General features: G+C 37.0%; 1 protein-coding gene across 1 annotated transcript in view; it reads left to right on the top strand.

Moving 5' to 3' along the window:
* Positions 1-9,279: 9,279 nt before the first annotated feature.
* P3H2 (prolyl 3-hydroxylase 2) overlaps positions 9,280-21,744 on the top strand; it is a 1,547,814-nt gene continuing 1,535,349 nt past the window's right edge. Inside the window, exon 1 of the mRNA XM_044070221.1 lies at positions 9,280-9,938. Within this exon, the coding sequence (XP_043926156.1) occupies positions 9,486-9,938 (453 nt within the window). The 5' untranslated portion in view covers positions 9,280-9,485. The remainder of the gene's footprint in view (positions 9,939-21,744) is intronic.

Genomic DNA, 21,744 nt, shown 5'->3' with positions numbered 1-21,744 from the left:
TGAAAAATGATTTAGGCAGGTATGTTCTTTGCATGTTCATCCTATGAAAACCAAACAATTTGAAATCTAAGCTTGCTATGTCATACTTTGATGTGCATCATCCAATTAACTTTGACTATGGAATGGTGACAGTCAGTTGTAATTGGCAGACTAGGCTGCAGCCAGTATCTTATACAAATTTTGAATGCCATCATAAGCAAGAACCAGCAAGTTTCAAGCCCAGGGTAGCTTTGTGTCTTCAGACATTTAGTAAATTGGACAGAATGTATTGTGGCATAAAAAAGAACAAACCTTTCTTTTGTTGATTCTTCCACCATAAAAGGAGAAGGCGTATCATATTATTTGGATGATAAAATAAAGTATTATTTATATATAACTAAGCATTTATTTATCCGTGTGTGTGTGTGTGTGTGTGTGTGTGTGTGTGTGTGTGTGTGTGTGTGTGTGTGTGTATATATATATATATATATATATATATATATATATATATATATATATATATATAGCAATGTAGTAAGCAACTGGAAGACGAGATGGTCACTGTCTAAGTAAAGCTGACTGCTCCTCTACCACACCAGCATAATTACAGATGTACTTTATTGTGCACGGGGTATAGGGCGATTGCGCTAGGATTAGAGCTATAGTTAGGGCTGGGGTTACAGTTAGGGATAACTGTAAACTGACTTACAACAGAAATAAAGTTACAATTCTTGTCAACAGTGAAGACGCATGAAAAGTCCTTAACAAAAGTTTTTCTTCCCTGGCCGAATTGCAGCATTTAATTCATTTAGCTCTGGAGCCTCTCAGTCTTAGGAACATTCACAAATCACATGTACAGGGGCGATTTCAATATCTGTCAATCAGCTACCAATGTATGCATGATGTCACACTGAAATATATATGGCACTCAATCATGCATTATTTGCATGTGACATCTCGGCCATTTGTCATGTCAATCACACAAGCCACACCCACTTTTGCAAAGTCCGATGGGAGCGGTTCTGTTCTACAAAATCACCGTTATTTTCCTTTCACTTGAACATATCCTTCCTCTCTTGGTCTACTCATTACTGGAAAGCTGTTCTGCTCTCCATTTTGTAAGAGGAAAAGTCTTGGGATTAATGTGCCTAACTACTCAACGTCAGTGTCATTGTTGGGCCATACAGGCTGCTAAATGGTGATCAGTAAAAGGGCTGACATAGTTATAAGTGTCCTGATATTCAGGTTACTTTATCTGAAATGCTGCCTCCCTGTAATTGCTTCATAGTATCCATTAATTATCAGCACAATCTAGGACTGACAGCTGATGGGGCAGTAAACCATCAGTGTTTCATGTGTAACCTGAGAAGAAATGACAGTCTTCTAACTACTTAGTCCAGCCTCCTGGAACTCTCCTTTCATATATTAGAAGCATTAGGAATTACCCCATCTCCAAACAACAATTACAATTGTTAAAAGAATGCTGCACAGATAAGTGTCCCATTACCTGGCATACAATTACTTGATGCATAACTTCTTTCTTTCTTCTTGTGTTTCTGTATGTTACCCACTTAACCTTTTTGAGTCATTGCTGAAAGGCATAGTCCTCTTTTAGTATTGTATCACTTCATTTACTACCACAACTCTGTCTCACTCTCCACTACAGTCAAGTCTCTTTGGTTTTCTTCTCCGCCTTCCCCAACTTCCCTTTTATCTTCTCTATCAGCTTACCATCTGCACACTTCATCCTGTTTCTTACTATGACATTCTTCATTCTTTTGTTTTCACCTTAATTAAAACTACTAGCAACTGGTTATTTCCCCATCAAGGCCTAATGTGTCTGTAGTTATTAAAGCAAATATTTTACTGATTATTGTACTTGCAAAACATATTTGTTGTGGGTGTTCAGCACATTTATTACTAACATGACTTTCTTGTGGCTTTTTTCACTTTCTTCAGTTAAACAGTTAACTTACATGTGTAACTACTTACTCGGGATGTTGCACAGTGGGGCACGGTGGTGCTTAGTGCTGATCTCCCCATTTAATTTCTAAGCTGGGATGCCTTTTGTGTGACATCTGAATGCCACCTCTGTGTCCTTATGGGCTCTTGGCAGGATCTTCATATTTCTCCCTCATCCTGGCAGCAAGCATAAATGAAAGGTAAGACTGTATAACAGGTGCAGATGTGCATGCAATGCGACACTGTGTGCCCCACAGTGAACTGCCCGAAAATCAAAGGATGAATCTATCTCTGCTTTTAACCAAATAAATGTGAGAAAGACCTTGGCTCCTCCATAATTCTCAATAGTATAAATGAGTATGACTTTGACTAATATACAAACATATATGCTGTTTTTCACATGTGTGTGTGTGTGTGTGTGTGTGTGTGTGTGTGTGTGTGTGTGTGTGTGTGTGTGTGTATGTCTGTCTCTCTCTCTCTATATATATATATATATATATATATATATATATATATATATATATATATATATATATATATATATATGTGTTGATCTACTCATTAGTATCGAAAACCCGCTTTACTGAACTGCAAAAAGATGAGACGACTTTGCTGAAAACTGATTTTTTCGAACGTTCACATCACTGGAGTTTTACTCCAGGAAAGGAGACACTTAGTCACCAGGTAAAAAAGAAACACACTGGAGCATATCAAACCCACCCAAGTGGGGAGGCTTCACCCCCACAACCCCCTAACTAAATATACTAACATTGAGATCGCACTGTAGTGGGGAAAAGGGCAAATTTATCCCTGGTGGCCAAATGTCTCCTTTCCTGGAGTAAAATTCCGGTGATGTGAACATTCAAAAAAATCAGTTTTCAGCAAAGTTGTCACATCTTTTTGCAGTTCAGTGAAATGGGTTTTCGAAAATAACAAGCAGACCAATATATATCTATATCTATGTACATATATATATATATATATATATATATATATATATATATATAGGTGTATATATATATATATATATATATATATATATATATATATATATATATGTGTGTGTGTGTGTGTGTGTGTGTGTGTGTGTATATATATATATATATATATATATATATATATATATGTATGTGTGTATATATATATATATATATATATATATATATATATATATATATATATGTTAGTCTTGTCATTTATGCCTAATCAAGTAAGCACTAGATTCATTTTCAGTGAGCTCTTGCTGCTAAGGTTTCAAAAACTGAATGCTGGAGGCATAGTAGTATATCATAGTTTTCTGATAATGACTTATTCAGTGTACTACTCATATCTTCAGTGCACTGTTATATCTTCTGTTTATGGTACATAGCTCTCAACCTGCAAACATTTAAAATGGCTACAAAAGGTCTTGCGAGGCTAAAAATCTGGACATCTAATTAGCATGCAATATGAATACTGAATGGCACATTACTCCTTCTATTTCAAGTAGTATTATGAGACACTGCTCAGAAGCACAAGTTTAAAAAACTGCTAATGACAAAACTATAAGCATATTATAAACAACACAGTGCACAATATGAACATTCTAATAAGAGATACTGCAAAAATCTGCATCACAAAGTCATTTTTTTTCTTCTCAAAAAGGGAGATCTTAAATGTGGATCCTTTTTCTCTAACTTATTGGTGTGCTACCAGTATGTTGGTTATGTTTGTGATGATATGGGCAAGTGCCAACATAGCCAGCTGAAGTTTTATAAAGAATGATATGCCCTTTGAATATCAAATTAATTTATACAAGATGCCTGTGTTACAAATGTATTAGAACTGTATGTCATTTGTATAGCAAACTGATTTTGTACAGCTGCTTGTACCAAAAATGGATTTGTGAGCTTTGGTTGAGTTGAAAAGAATCAACAGTGCACCCTGCTGAAATGAAGAGAAATGTACATGTATTATTACAGCTGAATTAAATTAAAATGGAGCGCAGGCTCTGGGATAGGATGTACGAACACTTGTACGCTATCAATCGCAATAAGTCTGATAATGCCTTGGCTAAACACATAAATGCAAATAGTGACTATAAGTTTAAGTTTTTAGCTATTGACAAGGTGGAACATAGTACTAGGGGGAACCTTTTCCCTTGAAGTTAGAGGAGCTAGAACTTAAGTGGCAAATCAAACCAGATGCAGGCAATATTCCAGGTTTGAACGAGTTTACCTCTATTAGTAGTATACTGAAATTGAAGAGCCTGCTGAGATAAAACGATTAATCTAAGGTTGTTTAATGCTCTGCAGACTTTAACTGGATTTATTACTACATTTATATATTCATCGTGAATTGTTAATTTTGGTTTAAACAGTTGAATTATTATTAGTGGTATTTCTGAACTTGAAATTCTGTTTCAGACAAACAACATGTCTTTTAAGGATGTACCTTTTGGGGAATGTTTTTGTGTTTACATATAAGTAATTTTTAATTTTTTGAATCAGAGTATACATTTATACATTTGGGTAAGTTTGTATATATTCTTCAATTTAGTGTAGGTTTTATGACTAATTATGTAGTGTTTCTTTAATGTTTTAATTATCCCACGTTTTTGGTGCCAACGATTATTTAAATTGTGAACTGTTATTGTAAAAACTACTTCTGATGAAGTCTGCTTTGAGAGCAGACAAAAAACGCTTTAAGTTTATTTTCTGAAGATTTATTAAAAGTCGTGAGTGGATTCTACTGTGTCTATAGGCTTGTGTTGCTGTTTTACCATGAATTAAATGTATATGTTTTGATAGAAGATACTGACACAGCACAAGTTAACTTTAAGAAAAATAAGGGAAATGTAAATAAGCTGTTAAATGATGAAAACGCACCCTATTGAGCTAGATAGGACTGGAGACGCTGGGTCTGGGGAAGAGCCTTGGTCCATTAGCTCGGTGAAAAAAGGGGAGGCCCTAGGCACTGTCATAAATATTTGGATGTGTATTGTGGATGTTTGTGCTAACTTCCTGTCTCAGCTTCAAAGGGGAATACTGTGAGAACCCCGAGTCAGGTGACCAGATGAGGTCATTCTGCCAGCCCTCTTGGAAATTAAATTTTAGATATTATAAAGAAATATCTCGGAGTATTTAGCATTCTGTTTGGGAAGCCTGACTAGAAAGACCCTCGCCCACAGCATCTTGCCTTGTGGTAGTTGTGACACCTGTCCACTGGCCCAGCAATCAAGGAGCCTCAATACTTACCACTAACACCAGTGAGGCATGTCCATATAGGGAAAGGATAATAAATAGACACACATTAAAGTACAACTTCCCTTAAGAGCACATAGAAATCACAGTCAGTCTGGGGCTGGTCTCTCCCTTTCTCTCCAGATCCCCAATAAGACTCCCCACTGGCACAGCTATAGGGTCCAGATCTCAGCCTAGTCGGTAAGCTAAAACCTCCAGCATCTTCTCTGTCTAACCAGTGCTTTGTGTACCTGCCTAAGTAGCTGACACACACACACTTTGAGGTAAGAGTTATATACAACCACACAGACACTCCTGTGGAAGGCTGACACATGTTCTCCAGCTGTGCCCCTTTTACCCGGACTTATTTGGAGTAACTTGGTATAGTATCACTATATACATGCACTGTACTCTTAGAGTTTTAATTATCTCTACACAAAACAATGACAATGGAAAGTTTAAAATATTTAATAATAAATAATAAAAACACAGGACAATACCTCTTACTACACAGTGCTAGTCAAGAGTTCAGAGGTCACAGAGAAATACTTAAAATAATACAGTAGAAAGGTTCTGACATAAATACAGAAAAAACTAATCTAATCTTCCTAGTTCCTAACCACAGTATATCTAGGAGAAAACACAGTTCTAAGATAAACTTACATATAGAAAAAGACAGTGCTGGTGATGTTGGATGTTCTTAAGACAAATGCTCTCATGCTCTCATTCTTTCTGTCCTTAAATTGATAACACAGTACCACTAATTCATTTCAGATTAATAATTTCTTTCTGGTTCCCAGGCTAACAGACTCTTAGAAGTTAATAGCCCTTGATCTTGCAGCTGGTCAGGAAGCCAGAACAATAAAATAAATTATACATGCAAATTCTAGCCATTAACTCTGGCCTCAAAACAATAGGCAGAATGCCTTTATCTAGACATCTTGGCTCTGAGTTTTGACATCAATGAATTGACTTATCAGCTTTGTTACAGCAGAGTGCAATGCTGTTACATTTTTGCAGTTCCACATTTAACACCATTTTTTCCCATTTAAGAGAACAGGCCTGAGGCTTATATTAATATTTACAAATGACAGAATTATCTACAAAATTCTATCTGGCAGCCTTCACCTATCTTCACAGTAGCAAGTAACTTAACTAGTGAATAGTAATTCTTTCAGATTCAGTCAGGAATATAGTGAAGCTTAGTTTAGATATTATTTTTGTTTATTTGTATGAGTCTGTCCATCAATGTTCTTTTCAATATTTCCTGTCTTCTGAACTCTGTGGTTTACTGTGAATATATAGTCAGTATTTTCATGTACTTTTATTATTTATTATTTACTATATTTAAAACTTTTACTGTTGCTTGTCCTTGTAGAAAGTATCTAACCTTGGAAAGTACTTATATTTACTTTATGACACTGTGTGGACCACTCCTGAAGGCCTAGCTGTCTTGGAGAACTACTACCATTTGTATTAGTATTAATATTACACAGTATAATTGGATACCCATTTAAGAGCCTTATAGCAACTGACTGGTGGCAGTGATAATTACCTTATAGTCTGGGCAAAGTTAGTAGAGCGGGTAATCTGTGCCAGCCTTCCCCTAATGTGTGTGTGTGTGTGTGTGTGTGTGTGTGTGTGTGTGTGTGTGTGTGTGTGTGTGTGTGTGTGTGTGTAAAAATTAAATCTTAAAGAGTGTGTGTGTCAGCTACTTGGAGCAGCGACATGAAACACTGGGTTTACAGAGAGGGTGCTGGAGGACTTGGCTTGTACATTCGGCTGAGGAACTAATCCTACAGCTGTACCAGTAGGGAGTCTTATTTGGGACCTGGAGGAAGTCAGATATAGAGACATCCAGACCCTGAGCTGAGTGTGCATCCTGTGTGCTCCTAACAGAATTTGTATAGATGCAGAGAGGTCTGCATCTGGAAATACTGAGTGTATCCATTTGTATTCCAAGTGCACATGCCTCGCCAGTGTCAGTGGTAAGGATTCAGGTGTCTTGATTACTGGCCCAGCATGGGGATGACCCATATTGGTGGCCATCACATATTGGTAGCAGTGGTGGGGATCACAATGTTGTCTGGTTTTCTGTGTACTAAACAGCTTAGAAATCAGATGTGATGGGTAGCAAGACTGAGAAAAATCGCGTGATGGAATAAATCAAGCCTGAAAATAGGTGTATACCTCCAAAATAGGTACATTTGCAAGGTCTATGGTTTTTGCATATTTATTGCATTAATATTACCATATCACTGTGAATAAATGCTGTTTTATTCTTGTTGTCCTACAGAGCTGAGCCCATTGGCTCCTTTACCTGCTCACAATGTTCCCATTTATTTTGCAGCTACAGGAACTGGGGATTCTCAGGAGATGAGAGCTGTATAGAGCATACATTATAATCCATGAAATCCTCACAAGCTGATTCACTCATGAAAAGAGTTGGATGGTAAGGGGCAGGCCAGCTTAACTGGTCCTGTGGGGTGGCCTAACCTCGGCCCTGAGAAGCAGCCCATCTCCTTTGCTGTGAGACTTCCAAGTTTCACAATAGCCACCCTCTGAGGGTTCCCTTTGGCTCACAGTACAATTGTGCATAACAGTATGGGCTCAGCAGACTTGGGATCTATGAGGTGGACACTTACTGCTCCAGAAAAGTGTCAGTGCCACTCATATAGCAAGACAGGGCAGCATTTCTCCACCAGGATAGGAGAGCATGCAGTGGCTACTTGCTTCCATCCTCCAATACCAGCTCCTGCATGCAAACAAGCTGCTATTCAAGCTCAAGTCACTGCAACATAATCGGGACTTTATCCCACTACACCAGTAAGTGTTACTATGAATAAATTCTTAATGTTCGATTAGTGTTTCATCTTAATCTTGTCTTTGGCTGAGATCATGGCTATAGAGAGTGTGCTGGATCAAGGCCCATAGCAAACAATAAATAAGTAATTGAATATGTCATGTCAAGGCATGTAATAAATAAATAATTTAATATGTCATGTCAAGGCATGTAATAAATAAGTAATTGAATATTTCATGTCAAGGCATGTAATAAGTAATTGAATATGTGATGTTAAGGCATGTTGTATCTTCTTTCCATTTACAAAGTGCATAGCAATATCTAATGGGTGACACCGCTACTCATCTCCCCACCACATACTGTATCATTACTGAACATCCCACATTATCATATCTCTTGGGTAAAATTTAGATAATAATTCTCATGCTTGTATAGCAAGAATAAGGTTATTTTTAAAATATAGACTTAAATGTTGCACGTTTTAATGGTTAGACTAATTTTAGTATTGCAAAGCAGAGAGATGGTGATAAATGTAGTTTCTCCACTGTTAGAAATCAGCCTTCAAGTTCAAGTTAGATATAATGCTACAATCCCTTCCCTGAAACACATAATGAAGAATTGCAAATACTGAATTCATTTAATATTATATGTCCTCTTTTGAGCATACAAATTCCTTAGTTAACATTCAAAAGCACAAGCATCACACTTTGAACATTCTTTGTATTAAGGTAGCATGCACAGGCCTTCAGACTGAATATCATTGCGGTTGAAACAAATGTATTTGTTTTGGTCTTTATGTCTTCCTAATTTATCACATTTAGATTTTTCCAATACTTCCCCATCTGTGAGGGTCCCTAAAGACTCATAAGGAATACTTCCGCATATCACATTTATTCCAACTGTAGCACTTGAGTCTGGCCCAACATAAGGCTTCTAAGATGAGCATTTTCAACACTAAAGCTGTTGAGTACATATGCTTTGTGATTTAGACATGCAGTTTCCACTACTGTGGGTGGAACCTGTCATAATAACTTGGGCAGGCAAGTGTGACGTCTTATAGCTTTGTGTGTAACTTGTAAGCCCATACATATATTCATGAGAGTCATGTCTGTTTGTTTGTGTGTGTGTGTGTGTGTGTGTGTGTGTGTGTGTGTGTGTGTGTGTGTGTATGTGTGTGTGTGTCTGTCTGTGTGTGTTTGCATGTTTGTGTGTGTGAAATTAAGTCACACATACAAAGAAACAGAGATCAGGAACTCTTTTTCACTGCGCTTGTGAGGTTTACTTCACTTTTATACAGTATATCTGCATTAAGTAATTTGATCTGGGAATGGAATCTGAAGTAGGCTGTCTTCATCAGCCACAAGCAGCCAAACAAAACTGAATTTTAGAAATCTAGCATGTATGTTTCTCCTCCCATTAACACAGCTTCCTTTTACTTTATCCCCTCCCGTTTACTCACTTTTAATTACAAATCCATATTACAGGACAGAACTGAGTGAAGCAGTCAGAAACACGGGAAAATGGCTTTTAGTCATAATCAGACTATAACCATGCTTTCTGCTTGGCTGTTAGCATCTTGTTTTTTCACTTCTGCCTTCTGTTTACAGCCAAATGTCCTTCAGCCATTTGACTTACTCTATGAAAGTGGCATATCAGCATACTATAGCAATGAGTACAGTAAAGTGGTGAACCACATTGAAGGTGCCCTCGACAGCTATGCCACACTGAAGAGCATCAAAGTCTCCTGCTGGCTCAAGTGTCGACATGACCATGGATTTGAGACTTTATTGTCCTCTTCTGCCTCTCTTTTTGATATAGCCTTCTTCAACGTGCTTCTCCTCCGGGCTTACTGCATAAAGGAATGCCAGACACAGCAGCTTGGGGTGCCATCCATGCATCAAGCTAATATAGAAATTGTGAATGATTTTTATAGGAGAACTCCTTATAACTACCTCCAACATGCATATTTTAAGGTAAGACTATTTATTTGATAAAATCATAAACTTAAGTATATTCATATTATTTAGCTTGTGTAGATTGTGTGTGTGTGTGTGTGTGTGTGTGTGTGTGTGTGTGTCTGTGTGTGTGTGTGTGTGTGTGTGTGTGTGTGTGTGTGTGTGTGTGTGTGTGTATATATATATATATATATATATATATATAAATATATATGTGTGTGAGTGTGTGTGTGTGTGTGTGTGTGTGTGTGTGTGTGTGTGTGTGTGTGTGTGTTTATGTAGACGTAAGCATGTGTATGTGTGTGTCTCTTTGGTCATGCACAAAAACACATGCATGATGACATGATGTGTACGTTCATGTAAACATATTTATTTTACATGATATACATATATTTATATATTTTTATATAAACATATGCATACACGTGTGTATGTATATATGTATATATATATATATATATAGTCTATAAATAAATATTATATATATATATATATATATATATATATATATATATATATATATATATATATATATATAAAACTACTTGAAATACCATATATATTTATACACATAGACACACACACACACGAACATATGCATGTATGTATGTATGCATGTATGTGTATGTAGCTAGACAGAGAAGTAGCCAAAAATATGATAATCTTGTTTGTATTTACCCCTTCATTCAATGCTCTAAAACTAGAAAGAGATTTACTACAGAGCAATAAGAAAGACAGTGTATGCATTATTCATTAGGAATAACACTTGTATAGCTGAAGAATTAACTACATCTTTAGAAATGTCTGTGCTGTAAACACACACTTTAGTGAGAGAATGTAGCTAATTCCATATGGCCGAACATTAATTTCAGCCATCTTGACTTGTGTCACTTAATTTATGGCATTCCCAGAAACAAAGGGGCAGAAACACAGTTTGTTAGTTTTTGCATGGAAAGCCTTGCTATGTGAGGAATGCAAGTGGCAAGATGTTACCAGTTTAATTACTTAACATACTCAACTCCTCCTCACACCCACTCAGACACACACACACACACACACACACACACACACACACACACACACACACACACACACAAACACACACACCAAGTTGTTGGTTTCCAGTAATAATAGTTGCAAGTAGAGAAAGTAGAGGTAGCCACTTAATCTAAAAAGAGACTTTCAGTGAACTACTTTTATGACTCTGTCTGGATGATTATAACAGTGACATAACAAAAGGGATGATTTTTTTTTTTAACAGTTGATAATATCACAGAAGAATTTGCTTCCTGACTTAAGTCCTAATGAGTTCCACACAGGAAATTAATTTTCTCAGTGTGAAAATGTTAGAGCTCATGTTCAACTGCAAGAATGCAAGCATTTTCTTGCGTATTGCAAGATGCAGCATGGCACTTGTTTAAACCATTTGCTTTTAGAAATTTAATACACATTAAATCAACCTAGTTGGGCACGTTGTGAAGTTTCTTTGTTTTATAATTGATTCTGTTGTCATTTACACTCTTCATATTAAATCTGCAAATTACTAAAAAAAATGAAGGCTATAGTGTGTTATTTCATTCTTTAATATCATTGTGAAATTATTTTTTTCTCTGTAACCAAACCCGCAAAATGATGTGATTTTTGCTACCGGCCAATGAGTTGCATACAGCTGCAAAGCTTTCTGGGTAAACAAAAAATAAACTGCCTCTTACATACATTGTGGTTTTACTACTATATTATCACAACTTAAACTTTTAATTTCCAGTTTAAGATCTTTCACCTGCCAGACCTAGTTGGTAACGTGTCATTGTGGAAAGTAAGAAATTCTTACTAATCCATTTAGCATTAAAAACACAATAGTCTATGCATAAGCATATATATTGAAGCACTGTGTGTTCAGTCTTTCATGATGTCATGGTAGAATTTTCACCTCCAATAATAATTTCAGTGGGTTGTCCTTATTGGCAACAATAAAATGTAAAAAACACCTACTTTTTGCATCAAGAACTGTATAATTTGCTATTGTATATTGTAAGGAGGTTATATCCAACTTAAAGCTTCAGAACATGATCAACATACTTTGAGGATAATGTATCACACTAAACTACTGTTGCTACATAAGAATACATAGTGAATGTATTTGAACAGATAAATTAAAAACTCTGGGTAAGCCTAGACAGTGCTAAACTACTTCCACTTGCAGGCCAAATAAGCAAATGAAGGAGAAGAACTAGTATGTTCCTAGGAGAGAACTGATGTATATTTTGCCTTTGTGACTCTGGAATGGGGACAGGATTCATTTGGGAGCTGAGTAGCACTATGAGAGACAGGAATGTAACTAATGCAAGACAAAGCTGTATGGGGAGTTACCGGCTTTACCTTCAGACACGGTGAGCTTGGAGATGATTGCATTCTTCTTTTACCTTTTTCATGGGTCTTTTTGGCTCACCACAGCTGACTGTCAGCTGCTTCTAGGTTGTCTTCTCATCCACCAAGTCTATTGGACTTGCAATTGTCTCCCCCAGGCTAATCCTGACCCATATTTGGGCCAGTGGGGAGACTGAGGAACCTTGGTCTTTGCCGCATTGCTGCCAGGGAATGTTTTCTACCTAATTTTCTCCACCCTGTGCATGCTCACACCCCATGCCCAAGGTTTGAAATGCAATGTGCTCTGCAGTTTCTCTGCCATGTCTCAGCTTCAGCTCATGCAAGCACCTACCATGTGCCTCAGGTTCTGTAAGGCATATAATGGAATGGTTAATCGGAGAGCACACCCATCACTCCCACGACAGGCTTATCCATCTCCATTGCTGGCATCGTCTAGCATCTGAGCCACTATTCAAACATGGGGTCACCTGGGCCATAGGCACATCTTTATGCCTGTTGCCACTAGCACCTGCTGCAGATGATTATGTTAAGTTAGGGGAGTGGGGGAAAACACTCTGCATGGTTGTTTTTGGGAGCTTTCCTCCCACAGAAAACAGCTTTCAAGAATGACTGTGAATGCCATTTATGACTGTTATTATCTCAAATAACATACATAATCCTCTGCCTTGCAGTGATACCATAAATTATGTTTAGTCTTTGTCAGGATTTGCCTTTCTCAGCAGTGTTATGTTGTTTTGTACTGAGGTTCAGATGTTGAACTGCTGCCATCTGCCAGATAATTTCATTCTAAGACTTAACGTATTATGTTATTGATTTCTACAATGGTAGAATGTTGGATACCAAAGTCAGTTACATCTCAGTAGGCAGTTCCTCAGCATTGCAGATTTTTTTCTTTTTTTTCCTTTATCTGTAATTCATGCTTAGTTGTTATCCTTCACAGCTTAATTCTGTTACCTTTCCTATAACCACTGCAATTTCTCCATGCTATGTGAATGATAGCGGTTATACTATCTCTCATAACAAACCATAAAATATCATAATCAGTACACAAAAACATTAAACTTCATTAATGAAACCATGCTGAGATTTTTTTAAATGATTAATTTGTGTGCAAAACTTCAAATGCAGCTGAATGAGTTTCTCCAGGTCTGGCTTGCCATGGTATGGCTTTGGTTAAAACTTGACAAAGAAGGCAAATTGCCCAGTGTGGTTTACCAAATATATATATGTATAATATGCATACACAGACAAATAAAATACAAAAAGTCAGGATCCAACCACAAAAGAAAAAATGTTAAAGAGATTCCAGTCGCAGACGAACAACTTCAGTATTTTAGTAAAATAATAAAACAATGTTGTTCATCTGGAATCCCTTTAATATTTTTTACTTTTCTGGATGTATACACAGACACACAGATACTGACAAATAGACAAATGCACAGACAGAGACACACACACACACACACACACACACACACACACACACACACACACACACACACACACACACACACACACACACACACACACACACACACACACACACACACACACACACTCCATAACATAAGCCCAAACTACTACAGCAAAAACTAAAGTAGAAACTTAAGACTACAGACATGAAATTCCAAAGAACTAATGTTTAAATTTTTGAATGTTGAATACTGAAAGTCTGAGGTTCTCTGTGTGGTACATACGATTTAGCATCTTGTAATATAGTGCTTGGAAATAAAAATCTTGTTGATTTTCCTAATAATTTTAAGGGATCAGATAAAGGCATGAAAGAAAAATGCAAATAAACACCAGAAGACTTCTGCTCACATTCACAGAACCATTTCTAAGGTACTCAGTACTTTCATTAGATTTTGTGGATAGTAGGAAAAAAATGAACTTCAGCTAAGAAGTGCTCCTAGAATTAAAAGCAAATGAATGCAATGCTTACTCAGCTACTATTTTAATCTATTAATCAGCAATTTTATTTAGTGCTGTTCTCTCTGCACCAGACTGCTATACCCTGTAAAGCAAAATGTTTTAATAGCTATTTAGTTAATTAGAGGGGTCCAGTGAAACTGAATAGCTGTGCAGACAGCTAACCACAGAGTCATTTGGAAAACAGCAGGAATGTTATCCATTTTTCATTCAGAGGACTTCACAGATGGAAGTAGAAGGCCCTAATCCAAAAACAACAAAAAATCTTTAAGAATGTAAAAGAGTTCCTCTCATTCATACTGCAAAGGTGAAAGCACCAAATAATTTTATTAAGCAGACGCTTCTTTAAAATATTTCCTCAGCTTATATTTACTGTGAAAAAAAACAACATGCTCGCTTACTCCCAGTGTGGCTCATCTAGCTTCGAATGGATGGGGGGAACAAAAGTGTTAAGTTTATATGTGCTTCTGTGCACGCACCCTATATCCGATCCAGGCAGTGTCATGTGATCAAATGCTATGTGGTTAAGTAGAATTAAGCTGCATGAATGGAGCTTAAGACTGAACGAGCTATTTCAGTACACCTATTATGCATGTTAAAATTTGAATCAGCATTTAGCGAGCCTGCAGTCACTGGCACTTTGCATTCCTTATACTTGATATAATGTTACCTGAGTTTTAGACATACTGAGCAATTTGTCATATAATGCTATGTGGCAGAAAGCTTAAAAGAAGTAAAAATGGAAGTTTGAAACCTTGGCAGAGAACCTGGTAAAGAAAATGTGAGAGAGTATTCAAAATGTGGGAGAGTATTCAAAATGTGGGAGAGTATTCAAAATGTGGGAGAGTATTCAAAATGTGAGAGAGTATTCACAATGTGAGAGTATTCAAAATGTGAGAGAGTATTCAAAATGTGGGAGAGTATTCAAAATGTGAGGGAGAGGAGAGCAATGAAAGGCATGGAAAGTACTGGTAATGAATAAAGTACTACTTTGCACAATATGATATCATTGGTAATGTTTTGTAATATGCCCAGTGTGATCCTGGTACTTCCAGCATATAGAACAAATTCTACGAAGGAAACCACATGGGTTAGACTTACTAAACTGACTTTCTTTATTTTCTACGGCTGCGGCAAGAAACTTCAATGGACAATGGTTTAGGCTACAGAAACGTCACATACAAACAGTAAAAACTATTAGTCAACCAAACAAGTGAATGATTAAAAAAATGAATGAACTAAAGGCATTGATATATATACCATTTTATATGCATGCACATACATCTACACACACATAAACACACAGCAATACACACTCACACAAAGTATGCAAATATGCAAGAAGCCATAACAGTCATATTATTGTGTAAATACATAAATAGGGACTACTTGGTAAGTATCACCACTTTGTCCATTCAAATGCCTCTGGGATGTGTAGGGAAGCTGAAGCCCTCAACAAACTCCCCCACAGACAGCAACGGCCCTTACTTTTTATTATTGTAAAGTTGCTAAAATAATGTTATTTACTTATCCGTTTGTTTATTCATTTAATTAATTCATTCATTCATTCGTGTAAGTCGATTGTGGTTTGTACATGGGTTCATTTTGATCCATCTGAGGCAACATCAGCTCAAGCAGATGAGACTTCAGGGTAACATCTCATCTGACAGGAGGATCTGATTGGTTTTCTTATTCACACCATGATGTTTGAATGCACAGCCTTTAATAGTATCCTTAAATACTATTAGTTTATTTGACAAAGGAGAGAAAATAAAAAAAGGACTGCTTAGTTCATCAGATATTATTTCTCAGTGTGGATCCAAGGTACTCTATGGCTATTATTACAGTGGCTGATTATAAGTAGGCAAGACAGTTGTCTGATGAGATATTGAAATAATTTTCAGAAGGACACATAACTTAATTAACCCCTACCTCCAGGCATACTCACTTTTAATGAATGAAGGCTGCAACAAAGGGGACATGGCAGATTATTGTTTGGATAGTTTTTCTGTTATTTTCTAGAGCCGATCACTGTTTACCATGGTTTACTTGCTGAATATCCCCTCTCTTCTCTTTGGAAGCTCTTTTTGTAGTGTCTCATGATGCTTGTCATATAGTTTGGATTATTTTCAAAGCATGCATCAGTGCAGGGTCCTCCCACACAACTCACACCAAAGACAACAATATTTTAGATGCAGTTTAACCTAACAGAGAACTTTACTTCTGTTCACAGATTCAAGCAGAATTATAGAGCACAAATCATATAATCTAATTCCCTGTTTCTGAGTCTGTTTGTTTTACACAGTTTCTGCTATTAGTAGGTACACAGTTTCACAGGTAAGTACTAGGCTAGCTGCCCTTGCAGGCCATTTTAAGTCTAGCTAATTTCACTTTTTGTGCTCAAATTAACCTATCCCATTGTGATAGAGAATGAGATTACTCTTTCCATGGTTGGTAATTATATATTTCCCATAATGAGAATAACTAGGATCATACCATAGATAATTTGAGGGGATGCTTGCATGTAATAAAGCATTTAAGAGGTGCCTCTGTCCATTAGTACAGGGGCAGCCCTGGGGTACATTTTCTATTCCCATCCATAGAACCAAGTTGTACTTGAATATGGACAAGGATGACCATTGTTGTATGCATGAGGAGTATATTCCAGAGCAGCAATATTGTCTGTGAGATATACCTGTCCCTATAAACCATTTTGTTGATGTTGCATAAGAGGTTTAGAACCCTAGACTCAGTATTGCCGATGCCATTTGACTTACTCTCTGCAGTAAATCCATCAGTACTGGTTGAAGGCTGCCTTGTATGGTAGACACTGGTCACCTCTTAGCAGTCTGTAGATTGCCATCTATAGTGACAGAGCTTTGAGTCACCCCATGTAGGACATATTGATTAAGCCTTGTATCTTTTAAGTAAAGTGTCGCTTTGGTCTTTCCAGTTGTTGCATTTGTCTGGAGAGATACATACCAAAGGTGGCATTATATCTTAATAAGGGCAGAGTAAAGGGGGGAATGACATCCCTAGATCTACACACAATCCCTTTGTTTATAAGCTATGCAATATAGAAGGACTTTCTTACAACAATGGACATATACTGGTCAAAAGTTAGGTTGCTGTTCATCTAAGTTCCCAAATCTTGAACAACTGGGTCAGCTCATAGGGGTGTATTGTCAATGTGGTAGCTCCCTGGGGTAGATGACTTCCCAAAAGATACAATAATGCATTTTTTTGGCATTTAGTTTCAGTCCATGATTTTGGCACCACTTATTTATTTCAGACAAACCTCCCTGCAGGATGGCCAAGTTATTTGGGGATTCAGTGACTTCTCCTAGCTTGCAGTCATCTGCAAACTTAGTCAGCTGGAGCCCTTTGGTATTGACTTTTACTTCAGAGAAGTAGATGCCCAACAGGAGAGTTCCTAATACTAAACCCTGTGGGACTCCATTGGTGACTGACCTCTTTGTGGAGGTAACATTCCCTAGTTTGATTTCCTCCTTCCTGTCTATGAGCCAGTTGGCAATCTAGCAGATGACATGGGGGTTTATTCCAACTTTATTTAGCTTTTCTACCATGCCTCAGTGGGCACTTTTGTCAAAAGCTCTGTCCAGGTTGAGGTATGATGTGTGTACCATTTTGCTTTCATCCATTGTTTTGGTGACCTTTTCAAAAATGTTCAACAGGTTGAATAAGCATGACCTGCCCTTGATGAATCCAAACTTAGACGGGTCCGGTGTTTGGAGGTTCCATATGTTCTGACTGATTATTTCCATGATAAGTCTTTCCATGACTTTGCATATGAAGCTTGTGAGACTCTTGGATCTGTAGTCGGGCTGGGTCTGTGGAGAGTCCTCCCTTATGCAGGATTATGACTGTAGCCGTTCTCTATTCATTTGGAATAAAACCTCTATGAAAGCTGAGACTGAACAGTGTTGTTAGAGGTGTAGATAAATCATGCTTTATGCTATTTAAGATGCATCCAGTATTTTTAGCTTTTGATAGCACTTTTTGGACTTGGTCTTTTCTGATAGCTGGAGGCACGCTAGTTTTAGGTACATCTTGAGAGACAGACAGAGGGGAGAGGGGGCAAAGATAGATATAAATTTATTGGCCAGCAGGCTCACTATAGTTTCAGCCTCAGTGTAATCAGCATAGTTTACAATCAGCTCAGCACATTGCTGCATTGTGATTTTGAGATTATGAGTATAACCAAAATGGCCTAGTGACTGACTTTGTCTTGGGTAGCTATTTTTGCCTCAGACTTGGCTTTGATGAATTATATTACGCTACTTGAGTTGTTTGTTTATTTCAGTGAAAAAGGCTCTAACATTCTGGGAATTACTTTTCTTACTTTTGGACAGAATTCTTTTCCTTTTATTGTAAATCTTGTTGATATTATGGTTCCACCAAGTGTGTTTCTTTCTGGGGTTTGCCCTGCACGTGTTCCAGTGCAGTATGCAGCTGTTTACATGCTGGTATAGTGTGGTGGTGTACATTTCTGTGTGTTCAGTGGAGTTAACTGGGTTTGATGGGGATTTGAATCTTGCCAATGTATCACTTAGGAGTAGATAGTTTGTCTTAAAGACATTTCTAAAAGTACCTTGGATAGAAGGGATCTCTGGTTTCAATTTTTTTCGAAGGAGACTGCTATTTATCAGCCCTAACAAGTGATGAAGACACACAATTAATGGTGCAATATGATCCCATATTAGTAAGGAAAAGAACCAATGTGCTATTGCCTGTAGTAGCTACTTTAATTTTTCCAGGGCATTTATATTGACAAAGTCAAGGAATGTTTGCACTTGTACACTACTGGTGGTGTAGATTTCTCAGGCTACACTTGGATAATTTAGATCACCTATAAATGGTATAGAGTGTAATACTGAGTGATTCTAGTTCCTGTAGATAGGCATTGTGGCTTTCTTGTGTCATAGAGGGAATTCTATAGCTAGATAATATATGGTACAGGAACATTCTTTTTTTTTATTAATACTTTTTTATTGATTTTCATGAAATATAATAATACAATAAATAGGATATATAAATATACATAACATGTCTTAAGAACATCATAACATGAAACAATAACTATTTACAATGTCCGTAACAAATATAATGTCATTATTGTGATTACATTTTATCTAGTAATTTTTTAAGCTTTAACCAAGTTAATTTCTTATGTGTTCATCTTAGTAGTTCTTTCTGAAACAGTTTGTAACTCCCTAATACATACAAGTTTAGCTAATAATAAAAAATCTGCAAATGATAGGATTTTTTTACATTTCCAATTTGATGTAAGGACGAAAGAAGGTGCACCTGTATTTTGGGGATATGTGTTAGTATTGGTGCATTGAATAGCTATAGTCAGACACTTCGACTTATCCAGCCACAAGGCTTTTATGAAATTTCTACAATCTATCCAAAATGGAGTTACTATTTTACACGTAATAAACATGTATACCCAATCTATGCAAAGGGTTTCCTCACATCTCCAACATTTATTAAGATTATTTTTTTATATCAAATCCATTTTATGTGGGTAATAAAGCTCCTATGGATGTATTTCAAAGTGAAAATTTTCCAAAAAGGAGATGATGTTGTGTTATTAATTGATTTAAGTACTAATTCTTTTTCACTTTTTGAAAAAATTGATCTGTTTATTCTTTCTGCAAAATTACATAAGGAGTCCTCTGTGATTTGCATATCAGTTCTTAAAGATTTATATATTGTTGACAATGAGAGACTATTATTAATGCACAAGGTGTTTATTTCACAAAAGAGGAAAAGTATCTTAGGTATAGGTGTTGTATTGGTGATATGGCATATTTTAAATTAATTAACTATGTATTCTCTAAATACTTGTATGTTCAATCAATTGTTATGCTTTATGTTATATCTGGCCATAAGGGAATATGGTTCGTGTATATTATTATTACATAGAAATTGGTGCCAGAAAACTAATCCATTGCCTTCCATTTCTTTTATTTTAAATACATTGAAAGAGTCAAGACATGTCTTTGTGTATGCTATGGGAAACATTAAAAATATTAAGTTCTTTATCATATGATTTTTATTCATTATCTTTTTAAAATTGTCTAATATATAGTTGATGAAAACAGAGTTTTTTTACTTTTATTGGTATTGTAGATATGGTCTTTGAACAAAAGAAAGATTTTTTTTTATTTTCTGAGAACATATTATTGTCAATAGTTGTATCTATGTCAGATAATAAATACTCGGAAAGTCCAGGTCTGAACTGTCTGCAAACAGCTACAGTTAACTTTGAGTATGTGTCTACCTGTTTGAGCCAATCTTCATTTTCTCCTGGAGAGCACTGTGCTTTGGCTGTAAGCAGCCCCCCCCACCACCACCACCACCATACACATCTTCCACTTTCTCTTATTCCCTTCTGTTAGCAAATAGTATCCATAACTGATCAATACTGTGTGTTTGTTAATTTAAACTATGACCACAGTAGCCTACTGATAAAAGGTTATCCTGGTTTTCCACCTGAGAAATTAAAAAAAGACTTACAGTTTCAGAGCAGTCCTTGGTCAATTGTGATTGTTTCTTAACACATACTTGTCTTGCTTTGTGATTGTTTCCAGCCCCTCATACAAGACCCTAACAGGGTCTCTACCTGCTTCGCTCCCCACCCTGCCCCATATTCCCTCCCGCCCCCAGTGGTCCCACCTTTATTGCACTCAAACCCCTCCCATCTTTCCAATAGCCAACTACAGTGCTAACCCAACACTACCTCCTCCATATTCCCTCTACTATCACACCTTCTCAACTGACATGTACAAGCATACCTTTCCTTTGCTCACTGCATGCACTCTCCTTGCATATCTTACATCCTGCCAAAGCTCCATCATTCCCCCACTCAACCACTACCACTGTACTACTACTCACACCACCACCCATGTCTCACCCATACTCAGCTCCCCTCCCACCAGCTCAAGAACCATCCCTATGCACCCCCCACATATTCTACAAACTATATTACTCAAACGTAAAGCATCCCTACAACTTAACATAGTAACCCTCCCACCTATTACCCACAGAGCACAATCATAAAGTTTCCCTTATAAACAAACACATTCAAAAACTGAGAAAACTAATAATCTCATGCATATCAAAACTAGCCCTAAGTGGAGACATCCACCCCAACCCTGGCCCTACCATCTCCAACCCCAGCCCTACCATCTCCAACCCCAATCCTCATAATCAGACTAGAGACCACAACTTCTCCCACATTACAGCCAATAGAAAGCCAAGTGACTTCCTTCTACTAAGCCTAAATATTAGAAGTATATCCAACAAAGTCCATGAACTCCATGCCACCATAGACTTATACTCCCCAGATATAGTCATCCTGACAGAAACCTGGCTAAAACCTCACATTACCAGTGAGCAAATACTCCCTACAGGTTACGGCATACTAAGAGTAGGCTAATCAAAAAAGGAGGTGGTGTAGCTATAATATTTAAACAGC

This window comes from Protopterus annectens, chromosome 4.part1 (genome assembly GCF_019279795.1).
Source record: "Protopterus annectens isolate FY-2018-M chromosome 4.part1, PAN1.0, whole genome shotgun sequence".
Taxonomy (NCBI): Eukaryota; Metazoa; Chordata; order Ceratodontiformes; family Protopteridae; genus Protopterus; species Protopterus annectens.
Note: the sequence above shows the minus strand (reverse complement) of the source record. Positions and strands in the feature narration are given on the sequence as shown.